The sequence below is a fragment of the Apodemus sylvaticus genome, chromosome 1 (genome assembly GCF_947179515.1).
Source record: "Apodemus sylvaticus chromosome 1, mApoSyl1.1, whole genome shotgun sequence".
Classification (NCBI taxonomy): Eukaryota; Metazoa; Chordata; class Mammalia; order Rodentia; family Muridae; genus Apodemus; species Apodemus sylvaticus.
The window spans coordinates 59,143,209-59,165,427 of record NC_067472.1 but is presented as its reverse complement, the minus strand read 5'-3'; the positions used below and the strand labels follow the sequence as shown (position 1 = coordinate 59,165,427).

General features: G+C 44.9%; 1 protein-coding gene across 4 annotated transcripts in view; it reads left to right on the top strand.

Annotated features, from left to right (window-relative positions):
* Window positions 1-3,480: 3,480 nt before the first annotated feature.
* Kmt5b (lysine methyltransferase 5B) overlaps window positions 3,481-22,219 on the top strand; it is a 49,629-nt gene continuing 30,890 nt past the window's right edge. For 2 of the 4 annotated variants that reach the window (XM_052194108.1, XM_052194083.1), the window contains exon 1: window positions 3,943-4,408. In XM_052194108.1, coding sequence (XP_052050068.1) covers window positions 4,372-4,408 — 37 coding nt within the window. In that variant the 5' untranslated portion in view covers window positions 3,943-4,371. Of the gene's footprint in view, window positions 3,809-3,942; window positions 4,409-4,647; window positions 4,751-22,219 lie in introns of those variants that run through there. The other 2 variants (XM_052194090.1, XM_052194100.1) reach the window with 2 other exon arrangements.

Genomic DNA, 22,219 nt, shown 5'->3' with positions numbered 1-22,219 from the left:
TAAACTCAGGTCCTCATACTTGACAGCCAGCATTTATCTGACAGAGCATCTCCCCAGCCTAGGAGGAGCTTTATAAACGGTAGAACGGAAGGTCTGGAGAGCTGGGTGGTGGTTAAGATCACACACACTTTTCTAGGGGATTCAAGCTCAGGTCCTATACCGATATCAGGTGCTCACAACTGCCTGTTAACTCCAGCTCCAGGGGATGTGACGCCTTCCTTCTGCCTCTAACAGCATATACTCACAGGCACATACCCACTGAAGTATACATAATAATAAATCTTTTTTTAAAAAAGGAGCAAAGACTTGACCTAGCAATGTTGTTCTGTCTCACTGTGTGAGAAGCCATCCAGAGGCAGATGCCCATTGTCATCATGGTCTCAGATTTGCCAAACTCCAGAACTGTGAGTCTAATATTAAACTCCCACTCTTGTCATTGACCTAGCTGCTTAGCCACGGGTATTTTGTTACAGCCACAGAAGAAGAATGGACTGTGCTTTTTTTTTTTTTAAGTATCTCATTGAGAATAAGTTAGTAAATAATGGAAAATTTATCGTGACGAATACAAAGAACTCATACAGCTTCAGAAGGTCGGGGTTAATGGGGGAGCTAAAGATGCTGTGCAGGAGCCCCAAGAGTGAAGTATTTCAACCACAGAGTGTTTGACGTGGTGTCTGACTGTTCCAGGTAAATACCCTGAACAAAACCCTCATGTTGTACATTTGTTCCAAGCTCATTGGTGTAAAAAGGAAACGTCATCAACTGAATAACCTTGAACCCCTGGATCTGAGAGAGGGGTCAACAAGCTTATCCTTGAAGCAACTCTGGAAGCTTCAATAACCCCTCCTCCACCCCATCCAGGAATCAGAATTGAACATCTGTTTTCTACGTGGCACTCCAGGGGCAGCTCTGAAGGCTTACAGGCAGCAAGGTAAGAAGCCCTTTCTCCTCTGTGGAGAAGAGTATCAGCTAATAGACAGGAGAGCAAGTCTGGTAAGGTAAAGGGAGAGAGGTAAGGATGCCAGGCCACTGTAGGCATGAGGGCTGGCAGAAAGAGTGCTGGAGCTCAGTTACAGACGTGTCCGAGAAGGGCGGTCCAGGGGCCTGGTGGTGCTGGTATCCAAGACCAGGAAGCTCGCCCGCCCACCCGCCAGCTATCCAGAGGCTCCCAGAATGCCCAAATCTATCTCCATCTCCCACCAGTTTTGGATACCTGCCTTCAGCAGAGCGGTCTTGTATTTGTGGGGGAAGAGGCTGGAGGGGTGCATGCAACAGTCCAAACACCCAAACTGCTTTATAAGTACAAGTCGAGAGGTGACTCACACCACCTGAGATCCAATGGTCAGCCCCATGTGCAAGGACTCCAAAGGAGTACAGGTCCCAGTGACCTATCTCCTGAGGCAAAAGGAACTGGTGAAGCTGACATTATAGTATGGGACATGCGGCCAGGCTGGGTGACTAAAATGCTACTGGGCATACCAATGCCTGCCGGTTGGCCACAGGAACTGACTCTGTGGGCTCAGTCAGTGCCCTGGCAATGGCACTGCTTGCTCAGGGGACCTGCTAGTGTTGGGCTGGGGCTCCCATCAGTCAGCCTCAGGGTGTTTCTGCCAGGGCAGACTGAGACCCTACCGCCAACACAGCCTTTCTTTAGAGTTGGTAAGCCCTCAAAGTCCAGCCAGTCTGGGGGAGAGGGGGGAGGCTCTGTGACTGGTTCTCCTGCCATAGGGCACCCAGAGGCTTCACATTGTAAATGCCAAGGCTCCTGTCATGTGGGGGCCCAGCAGGTGCCTGGCCTTCTATTTCCTGATCCCCACTCCTTGCCAGCTGGCAGGAGAAGCCTCTAGCTGGCCTCTCACTGTAGGAAAGTCTAATTTCCAGTTTCCCCCAGGAGGGCAACTCCCAGCTGTAGCAAGAGCCAGCTCAGCCATGACCTCCATAGATCAAGCCCTTTAAAAGCCCCAAGCTTTCAGCATGGCTCAACAAAGGTCCTGAGCCCAGTCCAGTTTCATCAATCATGGTCTACCTAGGTCTCACAGCTGCCGCTAGAAGAGCAGCAGATGTTGGGGGATTGGAGGGACAGCACTGGAGAGGCTGAAAGGCTGTGCTATGCTCACTTGTGTGTCTTCTCTGCCAGGCTAGAATCCCAGTCCATTTCTGCGGAAGGCAATGCCCACAACACTTGGCCTGGTATTCAGCAGGGAATAAATGGAAGCACTGGAAGAGCTATACAGAGTTTGGAGCTTGGCTGAGCCTTAAGGGTCATGTGCTGTTCAGTTGAGGTGGAAAAGACAGGGGAACTGGGGCCAGTGGTAGCTGAAGTTGAGGTAGACTTGGAACCTGAGCATTATACCTTTGACAGTCAGTCTAGGACCATTGGTGGCCATCGGCGGGAGATGGCGCCCCGTGTGGGTTTATCTCCTTGGCATTTGGTATCAAAGACGGCAGAAGTATCTCTGGCACTTAGTTAGAGCCAAGCCCTACAGAAGTCTTAGGGGAACATTAAGTAAGAAACTAGAGAAATGAAACAAAACAACTAAGATCAAAGGAATTGTTAGCTGTGTCTACGAAAAGGGAATACGGTGATAGATCTGATGCCACAGGTGACCAGAAAGGGCAAGAAGTCGACCTGAAGTGTCAAGCCCTGTTTCTCCTGTGGCTGGTCTCCTATGCCCACTGCCCACTCCCAAGATGGTGTGGAGACTGAGAATACAGGTCACACAGCTGAGGTCAGCACAGGAGTTCTGGTTTTGAAGAAATACACCCTCCCAGCTATGTGTCCTTAGCAGGTTACTGTGCCTCTGTTTCCCATCTGTGGAAGGGGATAACAAGTGTCGAGTCTACTACTCAAGACAAGGAGGAGGCAACAGGAGGTAAGCTGGGATTAGCTTGACTCTGCTGAGCCATCCTCTAGAAAACTCCTACTGTGCTAAGGTATGCGAGCATGCAGTGTGGTAGTGGCGTTTGCAGGGAACCAAGGTAGGCTGGGGCTCTCCTGGCCTCAGCTGCCTTCCCTGCCCCATGTGTCGCTGGAGTTGCATTCTTTCTTTCCATTGCCTGGACATTTTCCTACCTTTCCTTAACACCCTCCACCTCACTCAGGAGCTTACTTCTGTATGTGACAACCCCAACCACCTGCTTCACTTTAAAGCTTGCATTTTTCATAGAGTAGTGTATAAGAGACTCTGGGTCCAGTCATGACTAGATGACAAGTCACCTAACCAGTTCATGCCTCAATTTCCCTATGTGTAAATTGGAACCCACAACGCTCTCAACCTTGGGGGATTACCCTGAGTGACAAATAAGGCGGTATACCAGATCGCTGAGAACGACGCCTGGTTAGGGACAAGGATGTGACCCTTGTTATTGTTGTGCAGCACCCCTTATCCGACTGCAAGATCCAAGGGGTGGGGCTTCGCCATACCCCAGGCGTGGGTGCAAGCCACTCCGGATCTTCCGCCCTAAGCTCCCGGAGGACCAAACCGCCTTTCTTGCGCCTGTTGAGCCCGAAGAGGGCGAGGAGTGGCTGCGTCGTGGAAAGGCTGTCACTCCGTAGGTGCTCAAGGAGCGGCCGGTGTCAGCACGGGGGACCCAACGCACGCTCCCACCCCGCCTCCCGCGTGGTAACGCTCCGGTGGCCCACATGGTCTTGAAGGGTGTTTCTGCTTCCAACGACACCCATCCCCACAAACAAAGAAACTCGCTATCCCCGGCCGCCTCCCCTCGGTGCACCCGGGAGGCACAGCGGGCCCGGAGCGCCCAGCGCTCGCAGTTGCCCCCAGATATCGCTGCTCGGGAGCTGTCCCTGGTAGGTGCAGGTGCGCGCGGGACGGGGGCGGGGGCCAACCCCGCGGGGCGGCAAGCGGTCGGCGAACTAGGTGGCGCCCGCCGGGCGCGCGGCGACACCGCCTCCACCGAGATTTAAAGGGCAGCCGGGCGGAGGGATCTTCGAACGACGCTCGCTGCGATCCCTCCGCCTCGAGGCTCAGCGACGGCAACGACGCGGCTTCTTTGGAAAAAATCGCTCTTGTGCCTCCGCCGTCGGGTGCCGCGGCGGGGGGGAACTTCATTCTCTCTGGCGTCTCTCCGCCTCTTCCCGCAGAATTCCGTCGAAGCCATCGCGGCCACTAGCGCGGGGCAAAGGAGCGCGCAAGCTCGGTGTCGGCGTGGTGTCCCTCCGCCGTCATCCGTGGACTTCTTTTCGTGTCCTTCCACCGAGCCCGGGCGGTGTCCGGGTGGCTCACCGGGGGCGGCGACGCGTCTGCGGCGCGGCAGCGAGGCTCGGGGGCTATGAGGTGAGGACGCCCGGGGACCGGAGGCGGCACCCGGCGCTGCGCGAGAACGCAGGACGCGAAGCCCCGAAGCCGGCGGATGCCTCTCAGATCCCGCGACTGCGCGCGAGGTGGAGGTGAGGCCCGAGGTCTGTGAAGCGAGGGTGGCCCGGCGCTGCGAGCCAGAGCTCGGGGACAGGGGCTGGGCGCGGGCCGCGGTGGTGGCCGTGGCGGCAAGGTTGGGGGGGGGCCCTCGGCGGACGCGGACTCCTTTATTTCCCCCCCTCCCGTCAGCGGAGGCAGCGGGCGGTGCTACGTCCACGCCGCCATATTGGATTTTACTCTCCAATTTTTTCTGAGGAAATATTTTTTGGTGATTAATTTTTCTGGAGGGACGAAAAAGTGTAGCCGGGCGCTTCGGGAGCTCGGTGGTGGAGCTCTTGGACGGGCCCGGGGCTGGAAGACCGGCCGTGCTGGCGGTGAGCCGCGGAGGACGTGCGTGCGTGCGTGCGTGCGGGAACCGGGCCGCGGGGCGGGGCTGCGGGGCCGGGGCGGCCGGGCGAGCGCGGCCTGCAGTGGTGGCGGCGGCCGGAAGGGAGCGGTAGCGGTCGGCGAGGGCCGGGTTGCGGCCGCACGAGGGGAGCTGCTCGGCCGCTCGGGATTGGGGGACTGTGTTTTTCCTCTGCACCAATGGGCGGCCGTCAAGCGTCTCGCCCAATCTGCTCGCGCTGGCGCGCCGAACTTTCGGTTGTTTTTGTTTTGGCCCGAGCCTCGCTTCCTGTCGCTCCAGGCTCAGCCTGTCGCTCGCTCTCCAGTACGCGCCCTCCCTTCTCCGTGCTGTCCCGCGGCGTCGCGGGGAACACGCACTCAGGCCGGGCGCAGTGGCACTGGCGTCACTCGACTTGTCATCCGCTCGTCCGGCCAGAGTGCGAGAGGGAGACTTGAAGTTCATCTTGAACTTTCTGTCGGCGTTCATTCTGAGAGTCCTCTCAGGAGCAGACAAGATGAACGACCTGAACTGATGGTTTCTTTTAAAACCTGCTTTCTAGACTGTCTGCCACAGAGAGGCCCGAGGGGTTGGGAGACTGCCGAGTGGATGGATTCCTTAGAGGAACTCGCTTCTCCCTGTAACCGTTCCTCGGCCTTTTTTTTTTTTTTTTTTTTTTTTTTTTGACATTAACGTCAGCCAGTTTCGGTAATTAGTAGACAAAATACAAGCTCTTTCAGAGGCGTGGAAGAAATTATTATTATTATATTTTTGTTTGAAATGATCACAGATGATTTGTGCGTGAAGTCCATGCCTTAAGAGTGAATTGCCAAAGACACGTTCACTTGTGCAGATGCAGGTTTGACCGAGTCCCTCACTCGGAGCTCCCTATGGTCCGGGGTTAAAGTGTGCAAATAAATGTCTTGATGTTGTCCGTGGGGAAACAATAGTTTCCGAGTCTGTGGCTTCTTGACGCCGTGTACTCTACTCTCTCTTCCAAGCTTACTTAGGCTAGTTTCCATACCTGATGCCTTTTGGCCTTCCAGTCTCTGGCATTCCCACACCCTTTCTCCTGTTCCAGCATACACCCATCTTCAGAAAAGCCGAAAGAGAGTGTAGCCTGCTGCTGGCACGGTCTTTGGAACGAGTATCCTGGTTGGCCCGCACAGGAAGCAGGATTCCTCTGTTCTCTGAAAGTCTTCACATGCTTCCTGAGAGTGTCTGCGCCATTGCACAGACGTTGGTTTTCTTGTGAGCCTGTTGAATCTTAGTACTAAGATTTAGCTGGTTCACCTCTGCACAGGTGCTCAGTAGTCACTTCATGAAAGAGATAATTTGTTCATTTCTAGCTTGTCAAGCCTCTTTGTAGTTTTTCAAAATATATCCAGTCAGTGTCATTGAAAGTGTTCTTTAAAATTGTTATAAAAGAGAAAAAGAAAAACAAAACTCTTACCTTTAGAGAACTTATACTTAAAGACATGAATAGATTTCCATCCTTTCTCTGTGATTGAAACCCAAGTCTTTAAAACCATTTCCAAGAACTTTCCTTTCTCTTCCAAGTACTCTTTTTGAATGTGTTTTCACTCACTGTGGTGACACTGAGCTACTATTCGGAGCTCTGCATACTTGTAGAAGATACCATGCCTAGGAAGGCTGGGTTGCAGAATTTTATGCAGATGAGAGGGGTGTGTTCTGGGATGTTTGTATGGTCCAACAGGTGTTTTATAGGTGGGTAGGGCAGTCTTTTTAAGTTTCCCTTTGGGTCATCAGTGGATCTTACATCAATTGTAATCTTCTACATAGGTATCAGCTTGTAGGTTTGTAATGCTCAGCTATGTGTCTGGGTTGTACTACAGAGTTGTGTATAGTAGCTAAGAAGCTCCTTGTCTTCAGGAGTGCTTTTCAAGTGGCTTGCAGAACAAATGCTTTCAGATAAATCATTATGATTCCATCCATTTTTTTCTGCTTTTGTTTATCACATGTGAACTTTACCTTCTCCATTCACCAAAATCCTTTTCTCTGGTCAAAAGGTCTGGGACTTTGTTAGCTTTAGAGCATTCTTTACTTATAAAAAAACGAGGGACCACTTCATCTTTCTATGGGGTCACATTACTGGTTGCCTAGCATAAGTTGAGTTACTGTGGGAGACAGCATGGGGTGGTTGTAGCTCAGGTGAGTTAGCTCTTGGCACTAGATACTAGCTTTATATGTGACCTTTGCTTTTTCTGTCTTTAATTACTTTTTTTTGTTTTTTTGTTTTTGTTTGTTTGTTTGTTTGTTTGTTTTCAAGGCAGGGTTTCTCTGTGTAGCCCTGGCTGTCCTGGAACTCACTCTGTAGTCCAGGCTGGCCTCTAACTCAGAAATCCGCCTGCCTCTGCCTCCCAGAGTGCTGGGATTACAGGTGTGCACCACCAGCACCCTACTTCACTTTTTTTTTTTTTTGGAGTGGATAATACACTTGTTCTACTGACGTGTCAGTGGAGAAAATGGATTTAGTTATGGTAAGACTCTGACTAGCCGATGGACTTAAGTGCAGCAGTTTGCAAAGTAGCTTCTTTCTTGGATAAGTTGTCAGTTTTGAAATCTTAAAACATTGGGCTGCTGCTCTTCCAGAGTTCCTGAGTTCAGTTCCTGGCACCTGAGTTCATTTCAGGTGGCTCTCAAACACCTGTAACTTCAATCCCAGGGAATCTGACACTTCTGGCCTCTGAGAGCACCTGTACTCTGTGCACATAACCACCCACATACACATAATTAAAAATAGTAAAATCGTTTAAAAGCTTTTATCTTGAAGTGTCAATTAAAATTCCTGCAGATTTTTAAATTAATTTGAAGTTATGTGTATGAGTTATTTTGCCTGGATATGTTTGTCTGGTGCCCCCAGAGATCAAAGAGGACATCCAGTCCCTTAGAACCTGAGTTACCAATGATTAGGATCATGTGGGTTCTGGGAACTGAATTTGGGTCTTTTGCAAGTATAATAAGTGCTCATAACCATTGAGCTATCTCTTCAGCTCCCAAACTTCTCAGTTAAATGGCTGAATTCCATAAACTTACTGTACAGACAAGGATTCTTATTGAGCAGGTCAGGAGGGGGAGGGGTAGAGGTGTGTTTAACAGCATCCTTTAAAGTCCATTTTCCATATCTGCATTCTTCCTTCTACTCTAATAGGAAATTGTTAAATACAGTTTTTTTTAATAGTAGATCCCATTGTCTCCACCTACCCAAGTAATTGGATGCTTCCTAAAGATTAGAAGTACCAGTGAGAGGAAAGGTACCTGATCAGTATCCAAATTATTTTTGGCCCATCAGTATGATCTGAAATCCACTTTTTCTTAGGCAAACACTTTCCAAAGTGTTTGCATATGTTGACTGGCTTGGATTTACAATCCTAGCCTTAAGAGGCTCTCAAGTTGGACGTCAGCCTAGCATGGTAAGACCCTGTTTCAAAAAGCCAAAACAAAGTCTGGTGGTGGTAGTATATACCTTTAATTCTAGCACTTGAGAGGCAGGCAGATCTCTGAGTTTAAGGCCAGCCTGGTCTACAGAGCAAATTCCAGGATAGCCAGGGCTACACAGAGAAACATTGTCTCCAACTCCCATCCCACTCCCACCCCTGACACCCTAGAAAAGAAGCCAAAACAAATAGTTTACAATTACAAATATAACGTGTTTTAATCCTCAATTTTTAATCCTCAATTTTTAATTATATGCATATTATTTTAAATGCACCGTAGGGTTTTATTAAAGAGACTCCATCTATACAGTAATCACCCTAGCCTATTTTTATAAATTTATATTAATTTCTAGTGATTTTTTTCTTTTTACTTTTGTTTTTGAGAGAGCAGATTTCACATATATTGTTTAAGCCAGAAAGTTAGAGTAGCTGAATTCTCATGTGCCTGAAACCATTTGCAATCTTGTATCAGCCTTTGTTATCTTAAATAGTTTCACAAAAGAGGAAAAATAGCACCTACACTCAGTAAGCCTCTAAGTGACATTTTATTTTGCCATTCTCTTCCCATGGTGCCCAGGGACAGCCAAACCAGTTAGCATCTGCTGCCTCTGGCCTCAGGCCCTGAGTTGAGGCTAGCTGGTGTGGGAATGGCCCAAGCTCAGACACCTTTGAACTCTAGGGTTACATACACAACTATGATGCTGTTTATAGATATAATTCACGGACTGGTCAGAGGACTGTTGGCGTAAGAGTCAGTCTCAGTGTTGCTGTGTTTAAGGCCTTGATGGAGCCAGGTCTTTGTTTCTGAAGGTTGATTAGACATCTCACCAAAGTTACTTCTAGTCCTAAATTCTACTTCATCTTCCTGTATCTTCCCATTTCTAAGAACCACTTCAATCATACTCAACACATCCAGTTAGTTTACTCAGCTCATCTTCAGGCTTCATATGTTTTATGTCACAAGAGGCTTTATAGTCCAGGTGGTTTTTCAGATTGCGGTATTAGGATACATGAGTGGTCTGAAAATCTTGGTATTTAAGCCCCATATGGCTCCTACTTGCTAGTTACATCTCTGCAGCTTGTCTTCATTTGTGTGTAGTAGGGCACACTAAACAAGTAAACAGACCGAGGGGTCTTTTGTTTCTGATCAACTTTTTAGTCTTTTGCTGGTGGTTCAGCCTGGACTGAATTTCAACAAGAGTTTGAGACCCAGCATTGCCACCTGTGATCAAAATTTATATGAGCAGCAAAATTCACTCCTGAGCCTTCTTGTTTGTGGTGCTAATATCTGCATAGTAGGGTAGTTGAGCCGTGAGTCCTTAGACACACATGCTAGTGTGAGAACTACAGCACCTGGCATAGGTGGTAGGTCACCTGCATTCTGTGTTCCCTGTTAACGGAGCACCAGGTCAGCTTTTTTCCTAATCAGCATTTTAAAAATTTTATTTACGTGTGTCTCTGTGTGTGAGTGTAAATGCAGGTGTTCACGGAGCCCAAAAGAAGGTATTGGATCCTCTGAAGCTTGAGTTAACAGAGGATTGCAAGCGGCTGATGTGGGTGCTGGGAACTGAACTCTGATCCTCTGAAAGAGCAGCAAGTGCTTTTAACCACTGAGCCATATTTTCAGTTTTTGGAGTTGTGGCAGCTCTGCTTTTTCCTGAAGGTGGTAGCTCTTGTGGGCCCTCTAGTGTTCCATGGCCACAACAACTATTCCAGCACCATGAACAGAGCCTTTTGCTGTGTTTGTGGAAATGAATGGATTGCAAGTCTGCAGAATGAATCGTTTCATCTGATTTAAAGGACAAGATGAAGTGTCCAATGTGTCTGAATGACTCAGTGGTCCCTGAAGAGTATTTTATTTTCAAGGCAATGCCTGTGTTGCATCATATAGAGTATATATTTATACTGAGCCCCGACACACTGAGAACAAATGGTCCTTGACCCTTCCACCAGTGAACTAGTGTAGTCTGGGGCCAGAGAGGAAATCTTTCCCCTTCCAGAAAGAAGCAGAGGCAGCCTCTCTCAGGTTCTTTGGAAGTTCAGTTAGTTGGTTCTTAAAAATGTTTGGTGAATAGAAGTAAATAGCCAGAGTGCTTTCCTCCCCACACCATGATCCTTTTTATGTTTTCATTTTTATTTTTCCTGATTAAAGTCTCAATGTATCTTTTAATTTCCTCACATGTTTATAGTTCTTATCAGATTGTAGTTATTTTAGATGGCTGCATATGTAGTTGTCTCTTCGCGCACTAGACTCAGCTCTGTGAAGGCAGAAGCCATTCCCTTTCTGTTCTAGGATCTTCACATATGGGGCAAATATATTCAAAGATTGTTTGCATTGAGACTTTATTGCTTTTTTGTATGGTACTAAGAGTTACAGTTTTCCAATCTAACCTTGGCTTAATCTTGCCTAATTCTTCCGGCCTTGTTCTCAATAATACATTGAGGAAGACAGTGGTAGCATTGTGTATGTATTACAGAGTTGTGCGTTTACTCATGATGTGCTATTCAGTTTATGGCTCTAAGTCAAAGTGAAGCCACACCCAGAACACTAGTTAAGAGAGTGCATCTGTTGTACCACACAGACCCTGTTGCCTCACTGTAGGTGAGGGGCTGCTCTGCAAGGCATGGCTCTCCTGTCTAGTGCCTGTGTGTCTTGCTCATCCTTGTTTCCTTCCTTGACACTGAATCTCCTATGATAAAACTCAGAGTACTTTTGTTTTGTTGTATGTCATGTATTATTGAATGTGACACTTTGTTGGGAATGAATTAGTCAAATAACTTGCTACTTAAGACTGCATGGGTTTTTAATCTATCTTATGAGAACATCTCACTAAGTAGTCTAGTGGCCCCAAACACTAGGCTGCTTCAGTCTCCCAAGTAATTGGGATTATAGACATGAGCTAGTGTGCCCAACTGGATTTCTTCCTTTGGTTTTTGTTTTTACCCATGTTTGTATAAATTTATGCTGCATCTGAGGGTGTCTGGGGGGGGGGGGATTGGGTCTCCTGGAGCTGGAGTTACAGTGAGCTACCCAGTGTGGGTGCTGGTAACTAAACTCGGGTCCTCTGCAAGAACAGTATGCTCTTTTAACTGTTGAACCATCTCCTAGGCCCCAGAAACTGAGACATTTTGCAGTAGAGAGGATGAAATCTTTAATACATTTATTTACTTATATATATGAATACACTGTCACTCTCTTAATACACACCAGACTAGGGCATTGAACCCCTTTACAGATGGTTGTGAGCTTCCATGTGGGTGCTGGGAATTGAACTCAGGACCTCTGGTAGAACAGTCAGTGCTCCTAATTGCTGAGCCATCTCTCCAGCCCAAGAACCACCTTTTTTTGCTCAGAAGTTGAGTACTGTTTGGAGCTATGAGCTATAGAAGCAGTACTTCCTGATGTATGGCAGTAGGTGGCATCTGTGTCTAGAAAAGGGACTGAAAGTACAGCAAAGGGAATATTGGCTGGATTGGCCTGTGTTTGTATTGGGTGTTAACACTGAGTGAGCCCTAATCAGGTAGGAAAATGGAGACAGTGTTCAGTTTTGTGGACTTTCTTTACAATACCATAGCTAAAACCTTCATTTTAGAAATAATACTTGGAGTCAAGGAGTGTCTCTTACATAAAAGCCATGGTCAAGCACTCCAAATGTGGAGGTAGAAGAAACTGTCAGTCAATATTTTTCTACTGAAGCATTTGGAGAGTTCCAATTGTAGAGCCACAGCCAAATATGGTAACTGCCTAGGCAGAACTTATCAGTAGAGGGCTTTTAGTGTTTATAGTGTTTTGCTAAATCAAACTTTTTATCTAAATAGGCTTTCGATAAAATAGGACAGTGTCAACCATGGCACTCCTAAGACGAAGTGGTTATTTGGCTTATCACATACCACCTTAGTACCTGGTATAGTTGAAAAGCCAGCTGTAGGGCGAGAGACATGGCTCAGCGGTTAAGAGCATTGACTGCTCTTCCAAAGGTCCTAAGTTCAAATCCAGCAGCCATATGGTGGCTCACAACCATCTGCAACAAGATCTGACTCCCTCTTCTGGAGTGTCTGAAGATAACTACAGTGTACCTAAATATAATAAATAAATCTTTGAGACCAGCCTGGTCTACAGAGTGAGTTCCAGGACAGCCAGGGCTATATAGAGAAACCCTGTCTTAAAAAAACCAAATCCAAAAAAACAAAAACAAAACAAAACAAAATCTTTAAAGAAAAGCCAGCTGTATTTCTGGAATCATGCAAGTCTGTACCTATATCACAAGAGAAATAACTTTGAAGATGTTTTCAATATATTGATTCTATAAGAACAGTCTTGAATGTGGTGGGATTTTGTGTGCTTCTAGTCTGATGACAAGTTATTATCTTGGTGTACTTTGTCATAGTCTTTGTAGCAGTTTTCCTTTGGCTGTTGGAACAAACTACCTGGTTCTTGACAGCTTAAAGCAAGAGTAGTGTGTTATGGTATCACCTAGCTCAAACCAGAATGTGGTGAGGAGCTGGCCTTAGCCCCTTTGTCTCTTGTTCAAGGACGTTTTTTATGGCATTAGAGGCTTACTTAAGTGTTTCAGAATTAATCTTATCATAAAGCTCTTAATTTAATAATAACACCTTCAGCCCTTTCCTTGTTACATTCCTAAGTTCTGGGAGATGGAACCTAACAAACATTGCTGCCATTTTCAACCCTCTGCTTTCTTCTTTAGAGTAAATCAGCCTAGCAAACTTATCATGATCAACGATTTTCAAAACTAGCCTTTAAAATATACTGAAAAGGTGGGAGGTGAGTCTCTTGGCTTCAGGCCTGATTATCTTGTGTCCAGACGGAGGTATAACGTCCAAGGGCACCTCGGAGTGCTGTCGATTGGCAGAGCAAGTGCATCTGAGCTTAGCTTTACAGAAGCTAGAAAAGGAAATTAGAAAGGGCAACCTGATAATAATGATGTGTTGTTATCTTGTCTTAAACTGTAGAGACCTGCTCTTTGATTCTTTGAGTCTACACACTTGTGATAGACAGCTTCATTGTAGGTGGAGGCATCATGAGAGTTTAGAGTAACAAAAATCTCCTATGCTTCTTTCGTTTGTTTCCTAACAGTCTTACCAAGTCATCTGGCTTTTCAAATGAGATGCTTTCCAACAATGTAGTCACAGAAGCAAGCACTAACCATAAATTTATGGTCACTTCCTAGAAAATTATCAACCGAGCATTTGTGCCATCAAATTGACATCTTGTGATGGGATGTTGGACACAAATGCTTCTGGTAGCTTACGTTGTAGTGTGGACTGGGCAGTTTGCTGTAGGGTTCCTTAGAGAGTAGGTATATGCTGATTGTAGGTGGGCCTGGAATAGCACTGATGAAACTGACTTGGAGTCTGCTGTGTAGCACATTTGGAGTCTTAGATGTGGAAGGAAAAACTTAACAACCAATTGGGCTCATTGAACTTGGGGTTTGAAAATAGAGGGAATGATACAGATAGACCTGTGGTATGTCCACCGTTGTGTAGTGTAAGTACTACCTTGAAGCTTCCACTGCAATATTGAGTGCCAGTGTTCCCAAGGACTATGCACAGCACACACAGCTTGTGAATTATCCATGAATCAGCAGACAAAACATGGAGAGTGGGGAAGCTGAACCTGCAGGGCTGGAACAGGCTGGCAACATCCAGGTCAGAGGCCCTGTGGTAGGAAGCAGTGGACATTTTCAGTTTTTATTTTTGGTGTGTCTGTAATTTTTACTGCAGAAGATTATGTGCTCATGCTGCCAAGCTGACAGTATTCCAGGTAAAGTACTGTCAGTGACCCCAGGATAATCATGCTACCAAATTAAATTGTAGCTAGATCACTTAAATAATATTTTATTTGCTTTTCTTTTTAAATATTTATGTATTTATTTAATGTATGGGCATACACTGTTGTTGCCTTCAGACACAGCAGAAGAAGCCATCTGATCCCAATACAGATGGTTGTGAGCCACCATGTGGTTGCTGGGAATTGAACTCGGGACCTCTGGAAGGGCAGCCAATGGGTGCTCTTAACCCCTGAGCCATCTCTCCAGCCCTTATTTGCTCCTCTGAATAAAGATCTCCAGAATTCTTTAACGAGATAGAGCCTGTTTTATTGTTTTTAATTTAATGTTTCTTTGTGTGCATGCATGCCATAATGTTCGTAAAGAAGTCCGAGTACAACTGTGTGGGTCCCAGGAATTGATCCCAGGTCATCAGGTGTGACAGGAAGCACATCTTTACCCATTGAGCCATGTCACTGGTGCTATAGTCTGCTTTTTAACTTCTATTTTCTTTTCAACCATTTGGGATTGTTCCTGCTACTGTATGCTTTTGCTAAGATAAAACACACAGATAAGCCCAGCATGTTAAACTTGTTCAGTTCTTAATAATGTCATAGGAATTATGTTAAAATTCTTTAGTCACTCAGAATGAATGTTTTTATTTCTACCACATTAAGAAAATTTTTTTTAATAATTTTGTCAATTTGTGTCTTACCTGCTTGTATATCTGTACAGAATGTGTGTACCTTGTGCCTGTGGAGTTCAGAAGAGGGAATCAGATCCTCTGGAACTGGAGTTAAAAGTTACAAGTGGTTGTGAGCTGCCATATTGGTGCTAGGAATTAAACCTGGGTCCTCTGCAAGAGCAACCGGTGCCTTAACCTCAGCCATCTCTCAGGCCCTCTCTGCAGAATTTTAAAAAGTAGTTTTTGTACAGCATTAAACAGGAAACTCTCCCATCTTGAAGTTATATTTGGAAGCAGAGTCCTCCAAATGGGCCAGGACTGTCAACTCAGGAGCCCTACCAGCGCTGTGCTTTCATCCTGAGACTGGGTGGGAAGATGTCCATTGTTGTTGGGCACAGGATACTTCCTGAGTCAAGTACATTTACTGAGATAACTATGTTTTTTTCTGAATTGGGTGTTTTTCTGAATATAAGTAAATAGGAATTTAGGGAAAATAGTGCCCTTTCCCCTGAATGCAGCTGCAGTATTCTCATGGGAGAGGAGGTGTGGTAGTGGATGGGTGCTCTTTATCTTAGTAATATTATAACATGGTGTGATTACGAGTTTCCATTTCTACTTCAATTCTTTTGGAGGGGTGGGATTATTTTGTACTATATTTGAGGTGGAGATCTTATTATGTAGTTGGCCTCAAATTCATTGTCTTTTTAAGCCTCCAGACTATCCTTCTTAATTCCCTGAGTACTTTCTTATTTAAACAGTTTTCTAATGTGCTTCATGCTGATCCTAATTTCTAGCTCCCATGCACAACCTTGTGCTTGGTCCTAGAGCCTGAGAAACATTGCCTTTTCTCCTACTTGTTGATCCGATGACTCTCCTTTAGTGTTGATGAACCAGCCTCTTGGGAATGATGCTGCCATCCCTAGTGCAGTTACTGTTACCTTTCCTCAGAATCTAGTTGCATCATTTTCAGAGCATGCAGGGTCACCCCTTGGGACTTCATCATCTTTTACTTAGAAAAGCATGTCACTCCAGTCCAGAGAATTAACTTTTTATATAGAGTATCCTGGATGTATTCTTTGACAATATCATATACAAAACAATGTATCTTGATCATACCCCCCCAACTTTTCCCTCCACTCCTCCCAGCAACCCCCCAAAACACAATCTTTCCTCTTTGTGTGTGTGTGTGTCTTCCTATTTTGTAATCCACTGAGTCTTGTTAGTATAGTATTGTACTGGTATAGTTTTGGTTGCTGGAATACTGACTTGACTGATGGCTGCTGTCTTGATCTTGTGCAGATAAACACAATGGTAGTGAGTTCATGAGAGAGTTCCTGGTTCACAGCACTCTCCCCCCTCCACCCCCGCCCCCAATCATCCTATTCTTACATTCTTTCCACCTCTTCCTCCTTGATGTTCTCTGAGCCATGGAGTAGGGTTCGATGCAGATGTCCCATTTTGGGCCGAACACTCAATAGTCACTTATTCTCAGCACTTTGGACTGCTTTGAGTCTCTGGATTAAGTGCTGACCATTGAAGAGAGAAATTTCTCTGTCCAAGACTGAGTGCAACAACAGTAACCTGTGTGCATAAACATAAATATTTAGGAAGCATGGACACATTTGACATGTCCATCTAGCAAGTCAAAAGTAGTAGGTTCCCCACCACCACTGCCCTCTCCCTTTTTTCCTTTGAGGCCAGGTCTTATGTAGCGCAGACTGACATCAAACTTGGTTTTGTACCTGAGTTTTAATTGCTGATCCTCCTGCCTCTGCACCTCTAGTACTGGAATTATGGGTATCTATTACCATGTCCACCAGTTGTTAAAAAGTTTTAACATGGGGACTAGACAGGTGGCTCCCTCCTTGTGGCCTCCAAGGTTACTAGGCACACACATGGTGGATATACAGGTATATATGCAAAATATTCATGCTAATATAAAAGTAATGGAGCCGGAGAGATGGTTCAGTAGTTAATCATTTACTACTGTTGTAGAGGATCTGGGTTTGGCTCCAAGCACTCACATGTTAGCTCATAACTGCCTGTAACTCAGGTTCCAGGTGATCCATCTCTTTCTTCTCACTTTTATTTATTTATTTATTGATTGATTGATTTTTTTTTTTTTTTTTTTTGATTTTGGTTTTTTTCGAGACCGGGTTTCTCTTTATAGCCCTGGCTGTCCTGGAACTCACTCTGTAGACCAGGCTGGCCTCAAACTCAGAAATCTGCCTGCCTCTGTCTCTCAGAATGCTGGGATTATAGGCGTTCGCCACCACTGCCCAGCTTTTTTCTTCTCACCTTTAAGAGCTTCTACAGGACCGGGCGTGGTGGCACACCCCTGTAATTCAAGAACTTGGGAGGCAGAGACAGGCGGATTTCTGAGGTCGAGGCCAGCCTGGTCTACAGAGTGAGTTCCAGGACAGCGAGGACCACACAGAGAAACCCTGTCTTGAAACCCTCCCCCCCCAAAAAAAAAGAGCTTCTACAGGCATATGGTGCCTCAGGTGCACACATATACATATAAAAATAAAATTATTAGGGCTGGAGAGATGGCTTAGCAGTTAAGAACACTGACTATTCTTCCAGAGGTCCTGAGTTCAGTTCCCAGCAACCACATGGTGGCTCACAATCATCTGTAAGGGGATCTGATGTGATGCCTGTTGGTTTTTTCCATGCAGGTCATCTGCCTACGCCGAAGCACAGGTCACCTGGCTGCCCGCCACGTGGGCCGAGGGGATGCGGTGGAGATGTGGGCCAGAATGAGATACACCAGGCCAAACAGTTCCACGTGGGGCTTTATTTAAGATGGGGAAAGGTGTAGCAGGCGGGAAGAAGGAAGGAAAAGGCGGGGGGGGGGGGGGGGACCGCTACCCAATTATATACGGGTGATGACGTAAATTACAGGTAAAGGTGGGCCATTGAATTCTGGGTATATGGTGGTTGTTGCCTTAGCAACAGGTCTATAGTTAAACTGTTCTAATTGTCGCCTATATGACGTCACAGGCCTCTCGGGTCTCGGTACCAACAATGCCCTCTTCTGGTATGTCCAAAGGGTACTCACATACATTATTAATACACTCACATACATTAAAAAATAATAAAATAAAATTACTAAAAGATAGAGTAATGTGTGCTTTTAACTGTTGAACCATTTACATCTTCAGGCTCCCAAATAAAATTTTAAAATTTATCTCAGACCCTAAACCATCTCAAATTAATTAGTCTGTTTCTAGCATTCCTCAGTCTGTAGATTAATTTACATATATCTTTCTTGGCATTTAAGACTTCTTTCTTTTGCTAATCTTCCTCTTTGTCCTGCCATCTTTTTTAGCTCAGACTGAATGTCCCCTGTACAGTGTTCATTTCTTAGCAGGGCTCAGTTATTAGTGGCCTGTCCTCACTTTCCTCTACCCAAGGTGACTTCTTATGGTGCTGCTCCTGGGCTGCTCTTTGCTCCTTCTTCCTCTGCCTTATTATCCTCATCTCGACTTTGGATTATTAGCTAGTCTTCTTAGCTCTTGGGCCTACTTTAGTTACACCCAGGCCTAGAGAAATTTGGATCTGTGGCTTGAAATACTATCAGTACCACAGCACTAAGTGTTATTCCCCAGCCTGTTTCTCAGCCCTGGGCATCTAGAATGACCAAAGCCCGAGATTCCTATAGTTTTGGTTAGCTGCCTCAAAATTCTTCTGTAGGAATTACGAGTTCTCCTTGTCTAACCTCCACATTTAGCCTCTCAGTGCTGTCCATGCAACCTTCAGAGAAGACCCTGAAGTTGGCCATTTTTTGTTATCTATGCAAGGCCAGTGTTGCATCTCTGCTTTTAATCTGTGAGCTCTTCACAACAGTAACCTGCTAATATGCTCCTTTAAAACTGAGGCAATGTTAACAGCATTCTACTTCCTGTGTTTCTGAAAGAATAAATTCTGTCTCCAAGTGCCTTCTAAAACCTACCCTCTGTTGCCTGTCCTTTCAGCCTCTCTTCCCTACCTGCTCCTCTACCTTTTGTCTACCTGTAGCCACACTAGACTGTGAATGTGTTTCTGCTCTAGGCTGGTGTTTGCGTCTCTGTGCCTGGTATACTTTTGATTGCAGACTTCCTGTCTTTCCTCAGCTTTCTTAGAAAAAGTCACCACACCTGCTTGATCAGAAACACTCCTGCTTATACGGCTTCTCTGTTCTCTAAGGTGTTTATTTTTTGTTTTGTTTTTGTTTTTCCAGACAGGGTTTCTCTATGTAGCCCTGGCTATCCTATGAATGCCAGTGTATAGGTATCTGTGTATTTCATGCAATCGGTTAGGGTTTATTTATGTGTATGAGTGTTAAGCCTGCATATGTCTGTGTGCCATATGCAAGCCTGTGTGCCTTAGAAAGCTAGAAGAGAGTCTTGTATTCTTCTGGGACTTGAGTTGCAGAGTTCTGAGGCGTATGGGTGCTGAGAGCTGAACCTGGGACCTCTGTAGGAGCAGCAAGTGTTCTTAACTAATTAGCTATCTCTTCACCCCCTTAATTGAGTTTTTTGGTTTTTGTTTTTCAAATTATTGTATATGTGCCTTGGTGCACGTGTGGAGGTCAGCTTCTGCCTCTCTGTGGGGCCAAGGAATGGAGCTCAGATTGCCAGGCTTGTGAGGAAAGTCCTCTTACCCACTGAGCCATCTCAGTTAGCTTTGATTGCTGATTTATCATTTCTTGGTATGTTTTTCCCACAGGTGGCCTGGGGAGATGGATCAGTTGGTAAAGTACTTGCCACACAAGCATGAGGAGCTGAGTTCAGGTCACAGGAACCTGTATAAAAGCTGATTGAACAATATGTTACAAAATTAGATAACAAGCCAGGTACTCCTTTAATCAGGGGAGGCAGAGGCAGGAAAATATCTGTGAGTTTGAAGCCAGCCATGTCTACACAGCAAGCTCCTATGCAAAATTCTTCAGTTCAACTGAGCTCCAATTTAGGAGCCTCTGCTGAGCTATACACACAGTATTGTGTCTTGTAAATTGGTGTTACTCTTGACTGACATAAACTGCTCCCACACTGTGGACCTGTTCAGGCAGCAGCCTCAGTTGATCACATCGTCGCAGCCCTGTTGTAGTTCTTTAGTTGTTAAGCTACATCCAGCTATAGTGAGAATAGCTTGCAGTGACTAAAGTGCTGTTCCTGGGATGATTTGCTGGTGAGCTTTTCCTAAAATTTAGGGAGAATCCTTGGTAGAATTTTTTGTAGGTTAAATTTCTTGTTTTGTGGATTTTCTAAGAAAATTAGTCTATCTTCTTTACCCTGGCAGATAGTACAGTGAAGAAATTCTTCTCATATTAACTTGTGCACCACACAGAAGTCTTGTCATAACTGGGGTTCCTGCCTCAAATCTTGTGAGTGGGAGTATGAGTTGTAATTTAAAGATTCTGCATAATAAGGACATATGCTCCATTATGTTCATAGCAGCCTTATTTATAATAGCCAGAAGCTGGAAAGAACTCAGATGTCCCTCAATGGAGGGATACAGAAAATGTGGTATATTTACACAATGGAATACTACTCAGCAATTTAAAATAATGAATTCATGAAATTTTTAGGCAAATGGTTGGAACTGGAAAATATCATTCTAAGTGAGGTAACCCAATCACAAAAGAATACACATGGAATGCAATCTCTGGTAAGTGGGTATTAATTAGCCCAGAAGCTCTGAATACCCAAGGTACAATTAGCATAACAAATGACTCCCATGAAGAAGTAAGGAGAGGGTCCTGATCCTGGAAAGGCTTAATCTAGCATTGTAGGGGAGTACCAGGACAGAGAAAAAGGAGGGAGGTGATTGGAGAATGGGTGGAAAAAAGAAGGCTTATGGGACATTAGGGGAGGGGGAACTGGGAAAGGGGCAATCATTTGGAATGTAAACAAAGAATATAGAAAAAAATATATAAATATATATAAAAAAACATATATATATATATATATATAAATAAAGGTGTGCACCACCACAAAAAAAAAAAAAAAATTCTGCATAGAACAGTTGCTGCCCAGAACCCAAATCCTAACCCAGCACCACATCATGCATCTCACCAATCTAATTCCATCGCCCAGGGATCTGTTCCTTCTGGCCTCTGTGGGCATCTGTACACTCATCACATTAAAGCCATGTCTGTCTGTCCTGTTCTACAGAATTACACTTAGGGCTCCTGAAGGCATATTATTCATAAATGGTCTGTCACATGAGGCATTCTTGGGAGTTTCCAAAAAGGATCAAAATTGCTTTAGGTTGTCTTTGTCTTTTTTCCTAGAAGTACAAAAAATAAAGTGCTGAGCAGAGGGCTGGTGGGATTGCTCAGGAGTTAAAAGCACTGGCTGTTCTTCTAGAGGACCTGGATTGAATTCTCAGCACCTATATATCAGCTCAACACTGTCTGTAACTCCATTTCCAGGGGATCTGACATTCTTACACAGACATACATACAGGCAAAATACCAATGTACATGAAATAAAAATGAATTTAAACTAAGTGCCGAGCCAGAAGTATAGAGAAGTTATAGCATATGTATGTCCTGCCATGTAAGTTATAGCATATGTATGTCCTGCCATATAAGTTATAGCATATGTATGTCCTGCCATATGAGTTATAGCATATGTATGTCCTGCCATATGAGTTATAGCATATATATGTCCTGCCATATGAGTTATAGCATATGTATGTCCTGCCATATGAATTATAGCATATGTATGTCCTGCCATGTGAGTTATAGCATATGTATGTCCTGCCATATGAGTTACAGCATATATATGTCTTGCCATATGAGTTATAGCATATATATGTCCTGCCATATGAGTTATAGCATATATATGTCCTGCCATGTAAGTTATAGCATATGTATGTCCTGCCATATGAGTTATAGCTTATGTATGTCCTGCCATGTAAGTTATAGCATATGTATGTCCTGCCATATGAGTTATAGCATATGTATGTTCTGCCATATGAGTTATAGCATATGTATATCCTGCCATGTAAGTTATAGCATATGTATGTCCTGCCATGTAAGTTATAGCATATGTATGTCCTGCCATATGAGTTATAGCATATGTATGTCCTGTCATATGAGTTATAGCATATGTATGTCCTGCCATGTAAATTATAGCATATGTATGTCCTGCCATGTCTGTGTTTGAGCCTTAACACTGTGGCTGTCCAATAAAAGAAGATTTGAAGAGGTCAGGCAAAAACTAATTTGAATTTCAAGACAATAGGAACATATTACTGCAGTGTAGTTAACAGTTAAGGGATATCAAGAGATCCCACAGTATGTTGTCCCAGCTGAGGGTGGAGACAAAAATAGTGGATTCAGGGCTGGAGAGATGGCTCAGTGATTAAGAACATTGACTGCTCTTGCAGAGTTCTATTCCCAACATGCACATGGTAGATTACAACTGTCTGTAATGCAGTTCCACATGATCTAACACTTTTATGGATACCTGGCATGCATGTGGTACATACATGCAGGCAAAACACCCATATACAGAAAATAAAAATAAGTATGTTTTAAT